The 5,791-nt window shown below is 38.3% G+C and overlaps 1 protein-coding gene across 1 annotated transcript; it reads right to left on the bottom strand.

Annotated features, from left to right (window-relative positions):
• Positions 1 to 604: 604 nt before the first annotated feature.
• Positions 605 to 1,018, bottom strand: LOC145045034 (putative mitochondrial protein AtMg00820). The gene has a single exon (XM_078993382.1). It carries the CDS (start codon positions 1,016 to 1,018, stop codon positions 605 to 607), a length of 414 nt encoding a protein of 137 aa, XP_078849508.1.
• Between the last annotated feature and the right edge of the window lie 4,773 nt (positions 1,019 to 5,791).

Here is a 5,791-nt window from a genome sequence, read left to right on the forward strand (position 1 = left end):
GGTACCTGGCATATAAGCCTGTTGCAAAGAATATATCTTGTCTGCTTGCTGTGAGGTACATCAATGAACCAATCATGCCTCTATAAGTCTCATGAACTACTAATTCTACGAAATGATCAACACAAACCTTATATTTGAAGGCCATAGGAACCTTGGTAGAGGAGAAATTATCCATTGAATATTTCTTCAATAGTTCAGAGGTATACTTTTCCTGATGAATGAATATCCCTTGAGTGAATTGTTTCACTTGAAGTCGTAGAAAGAATTTAATCTCTCTATTCATGCTCATTTGTAATTTCTTGGTCATGAGCAATGTAAATCCATCCGCCATACCTTGATCTGTTGACATGAATATGATATGATCCACATATATTTGTACAAGCATAAGGTTAATACCATTTGCCTTTCGAAATAATGTGGGGTCAATCACTCCTCTTTTATATCCTGACATGACAAGAAACTTAGAGAGAGTCTCATACCATGACCTTGGTGCCTGCTTAAGAACATAAACTGCTTTCTCAAGCTTGAAGCAATATTATGGGAACTCTAGACTTTCAAAGCTTGGAGGTTGTCGCGAGTAGACTTCTTCTTCCAATTCAACATTCTAGAAATCGCTTTTTACATCCATTTGATGTACTTTGATATTTTTGTTTACTTTGTATGGTAAGAAGATGTGTATTGCTTCCATCCTAGCTACGGAGGCGTATGTTTCATCATCATCAACACCTTCTAATTGAATATACCCCTTTTCAACTAACCTTGCTTTGTTATGAACCACCGCACCAGATTCATCGACTGTGTTCTTGTATACCCATCTTGTTCCAACAACAATGTGGTGTTTAGGCTTCGTAACGAGTTTCCACACTTTGTTTCTTTTAAATTCAGTTAACTCTTCTTGCATGATAGAGATCCAGTCAGGCTCTAGGAGAGCTTCCTTAATGGATCGAGGCTCGACTGGGGATATAAATGTTGCATAGTGGCAGTTGTCTGTAAGATCGTGAGAAGATCGAGTATGCATGTCAGCAGTTGGGTTTCTAATGATTTAACCTGCGGGGTGTTCTTTTTTCCAGATATTTAAATGTGATTATTGATGATCAGCAGCTGTAGTGGTAGGGATGTCAACAACGTCATAGGATTCTGTAGAGGGAGAAGGCGATTCCCCCTCGACTTGTGAGCAGCCGACAGAAGAATCTTGGACTTGGACTGAAGGAGTAGTGTCAGAATGAGGTTTCCCCTAGATTGCAGATAGAAGATGGATCCCTCTGGGATAGAGAGTGCATAATAACCCTCTGATCAGTTCTTGTGTCAATATTTTATTCTTGATCCGGGTTAGAGGAAGCATTTAATGGTTTAGAGCCTCTACGGATGCAAACATGTGTTGTATCTTCAAGCACTGGAACGTCGATGGTTGTTGTAAGAACCGGAGTATTGCTTTTCCCCTCAATTGGTGAGGTGGAAGTACCATGAGACTAGTCATCAGAGATGGAAGGTCCAGATACTTATGCGTGTTATTGCTGAGCTTCTAGGGACAAAAGAATTTCGGACTGTTAAGCAGTCTCTACGGGATCGAAGAGGTCGTCATAATTGATTTCAATGATGTTGAGATGACCCGAAGAGGCTTGGATACCACTTTCCAAGATTTCTTTTTTTCATTCAAAGGATCAATGTTGCGGACGTAACAGTCATCAAATTTGACATTGAAACTTTCAACTATTAGTCATTTGCGTATGATTAGGACTCGATATGCCGCCTTGTTTGTTGAGTAGCCAAGGACTATGCTTTCATCTGACTTCAGTTCAAATTTTTAAAGATGATCCTTGTTTTTTATCACAAAAAATCTACACCTCAATATGTGGAAGAATCGAACATTCAATTTTCAATTGTTGAGGACCTCATAAGGTGTTTTGTTGAGACGCTTGTAGACATTGCTTCAATTTTGGACAAAGCTTGTTGTTGCTACTACCTAAGCCCAAAAGTATAGAGGAAGGTTTTGAAAGTTTAACATAGACCTGACTGCTTCTACGAGAGTACAGTTCCTTCGGTCTATTACTCCATTTTGTTGCGGTGTGTAGGGAGCATAGAAGTTGTGAATAATACCTTTGGAAACCAAGAAATTATCCATGAGATGGTTAGTGAACTCGGTTCCATTGTCACTTCGGATTCTACAAACTCATAGTTTTATTTGGAGTTCAATTCTTTAATGATGTTTATAAGAACCTACGTTGTTTTGGACTTGAGTCTAAAAAAGAAGACCCGTGTGAAATGAGTGAAGTCATCAACTATAACCAGTATATATTTCTTGTAATCGACACTGGTTACGGTAGATGGACCGTAGAGGTCAACGTGCAACAACTCTGTAGGTTCAGTAATTGATGAATCAATAACCAGAGGGTGACATCCCTTTGATTGTTTTCCACACTCACAAGCAGGGCATAGTGCTTCATTGTTGTACATCAGGATTGCGAAGCCTCAGATGATTTCTTCAGTGACAAGATTGTTGATGTACCAAAAGTTCAGATGAGCTAGCTTGCGATGCCACAACCAACTAACTTTGAATAAAGCTTTGGACATAACACATAGTTGCGGTTTCCCCATGATCAATGAGACATCCAAAGGGTACATGGTCCCTTCAGATTTAGATTTGATCAAGCAGGTGCTCCTATCGCTTGTCATGATATAGCAGAATTCATTATCAAACTTAACCCGATGACCTGCTTTACATAGTTGGCCTACACTTATGAGATTATGCATGAGGCCTTTGACATAAGCAACCTTCTGTATTGAGAAGTTCCCAGTTGTTAGAACACCATAACCTCCAATGATACCATTGGAGTTGTTACTAAACATTACATGTTCTCCATTGTTGATTGGCCTAAAATCTCGAAGGTACTCTAACCTTCCTGTCATGTGCAAAGAACAAGCATTATCAATCAGCCACTGATCTTCTTGTCCCTCATTGCACAAGGCCTGAAAATTACACGGTTAGTTTGGGCACCCAAACAAGTTTGGAGCCCAGGTTTGTGAAAGAATTTTTCTTAGATGCATGAGAGGAGATGGTGGGGACAGGTTGCGTATCAACTTTCAAACCTAGACCTAGATGTTTTGAGGTCTTTTGAGTATTACGAAATTTCTGAAAGTTACGAGGTTTCAGATGATTATGAGGTTTAGGATGAGTAACAGGTTTTGGAGGATTATGAGGTTGGACTTGATTTGGTCGTTTACGATAATAAAATCCAAAGGTGATATTTTTCTCATTTACACAAACGCTACACCTGGTTAGTGGTCCAGAGGGTGTGGTGTGAGGCTTGTAACCAGACGAGATTTAACAGAGTTGCCCTTTGGTTTTGAAAAAGTTTGGGCAATGGAATTCCGCCTATGTTTAGATCTTTTGTTAGCTTTTGATTTCCTCCTAGGTTTTGTTTGTTTGTCAAATTGATGTGACTTTTGAAGTGTGAGAGTTGGCAAAATTCTTTTCCACTTTGGGTCATCTGAGGAATAATTTTGAAAGTGATATCTATGAAAAGATTTGACATCTTTTTGGATCTTGTCAGAGGACATTGAAAAAGCTTTTGGAAATGCACATTCCTTTTTTTGTCTATTTTCTCGATTGAAGTGTCTTTTGAAATCCAATCATGTTTTTCAGGACCCTTTTGTTAGGAGATTTTGGTTTTGTGTTTTGAAAAACTTTCTTTCTTTTTCCCACGAGTTTTGAGTTCTTTAAAAGCTTGTTTTGCCTGTGATTTTGCAAAACCGTAGTCAGTGAGGTTTAAATGCAGTTTCCTTGAATTTTTTCGACTCTTTTCTAAAATGAGGACTTGAGTCATTTTAACTAGAATAAACAGTACTTTAAGAACATTAACCAAATTCAAAATTATCAATTGGAATTCATGAATAAATGGCCGAATGGTCACAATACTCTTAAGTTCCGTCTATGGTAGAGTAGATTAAACTACCACAGAGTAAGTCAGAGTTGATTCATTATTGGTACACTTTATGGATGGTAATTTTGGTTCGAAACTACAGTCAGACGAACTACAGTTTGAGGACAAGTTTGGATAATGCATAGGAACTTTGGTTCCTTCCACAAGAATTTCCTCATCAACAACTAATGAAGCCTGAGACTTGGGATAAATTGTGCCAATAATTGGGATTTGATCACATGAGTGATCTGAGGTTTCAGGAAGAATTTCCTCGATGACACAATTATTACTCAGGTTGTGGAGTCTACCGAAGCGAGCTCTTATTTCTTCAGGAAAAGTCTTGTCACTAATAGGAAAGTGAAACTTTCGGTCAGGAGGGACATAAAGATAGTCATTGTCAAACTGGGGTGATGAGTCATTTGCGGGGGAGTACCCATTGGACCAACCCGAATTGTACGTGTTATCAACGATTCCATTATTTACAAGACATTTAATGGCCTCGCTTTCATTAAACAAATTTTCAATTAAAAGATTCAAACGTACAATTTATTTTTCTACTAAATCCCTCCGATATAATGCTATGCCTAACTGTGTTTCACATTACATTTTTGCATCTTTCTCTAATCCTAAGTCTCTTTCAAGCATGGCCACTTTGAACCTTTTGTCTTTTAAACGTCCTTTAACATGGAACATATCCTGGGAAGCTAAGTTCTTCTCATCTAGGGCCTTGTTATAGTCTGAAAGGACGGTAGCACATATGTCATTAAGGTTGTATAGGAATGGTTGTCAATCATTCATGCTATAATTAAGAGTTTGGATCATAAGTTTTACATGTTCAATTATGCTCAAAGTTCTTTCCTTGGCTATATAGCAGTAGTTATTTTCATGCTTTGTTGAGCCATCGTGATCTGTAGTGGCCAACATACAAATCATTACCTTTCTTTAGATGTTGAAGTCTTAATCCTCACCACCCGAAGACCACACTTGAAGTTCTCTTTTCACCTGGGCCACATATGCCCTTCCCTTTTCTTTTTCATCTATCTCATGCGCCATTTAGAGATAAAAAGCATTGTCCTTGACTACATTTGCCTTACAGTCATTGTAAAAATGATTCTCTTTACTGAACTTATGACAAATGACAACATCTTCTTTAACTTCTATCGAGGGACCGGAGTCAGTTGGTTTAGTAGGTGGCGGTATCTATTTAACTTGATGAGTGTTTATAGGTTGCGGCGAATTGGTGAGGGTGTTTGAGATATCAAGGGTGATTTTTTGAGGATTGAAGTTTTTGTTAAAGGGAGGCTTAGTGAACTGTCGATTTTTGTGAAAAGAAGTTGGAGGTAAATGATTGAACTGCTGACTAACCAGAGCAATAGCATTCTGAAATTCTTCTTCATCGTCATACTCTGTGTCAGCTTCGCATGACTGCGGTGGCTTTTCATAGGAGAGAGAGTAAGGTTGAGAAGGTTTTGTGGAGATTAGGCCATCAGAGCGAGTGGTCCTCCAAAGTTAGCACAATCTTTGAGCACGGTTGGTTCTTGTTCTTGGAGTTCCCTGTATAGTTTGAAAAAGAGAAAGTGAGTGAATCTTTGTGTCACCTTGGACTATCATCTTTACAGTAGTCCAGTGTTTTGCTAAATCATTGAGAAACTGGAGATTGGTTTCATGGTTTCTGCGGACAGTGCCAACATTTGATAACTTGGTGACAATGTGGGTGAATCTTTTGAAGGAATCCTCAAGGCTTTCTCCCGTATGACCTTTGAAATTATTGAATTCATTAAGTGCGGTAGTAAGCTTCTTATCTTATGTATCAACAAAAATTTTCAAAACTATTTTTCATTTTTAAACACATCATTCATTCATTAAGAAAA

Source organism: Lactuca saligna, chromosome 5 (assembly GCF_052625555.1).
Source record: "Lactuca saligna cultivar CGN05327 chromosome 5, ASM5262555v1, whole genome shotgun sequence".
NCBI classification, from domain to species: Eukaryota; Viridiplantae; Streptophyta; class Magnoliopsida; order Asterales; family Asteraceae; genus Lactuca; species Lactuca saligna.

What these genes read in the sequence shown, in the direction of transcription:
- LOC145045034 (XM_078993382.1), bottom strand. Translation starts at nt 1,018, where the DNA reads ATGCATACTCGATCTTCTCACGATCTTACAGACAACTGCCACTATGCA.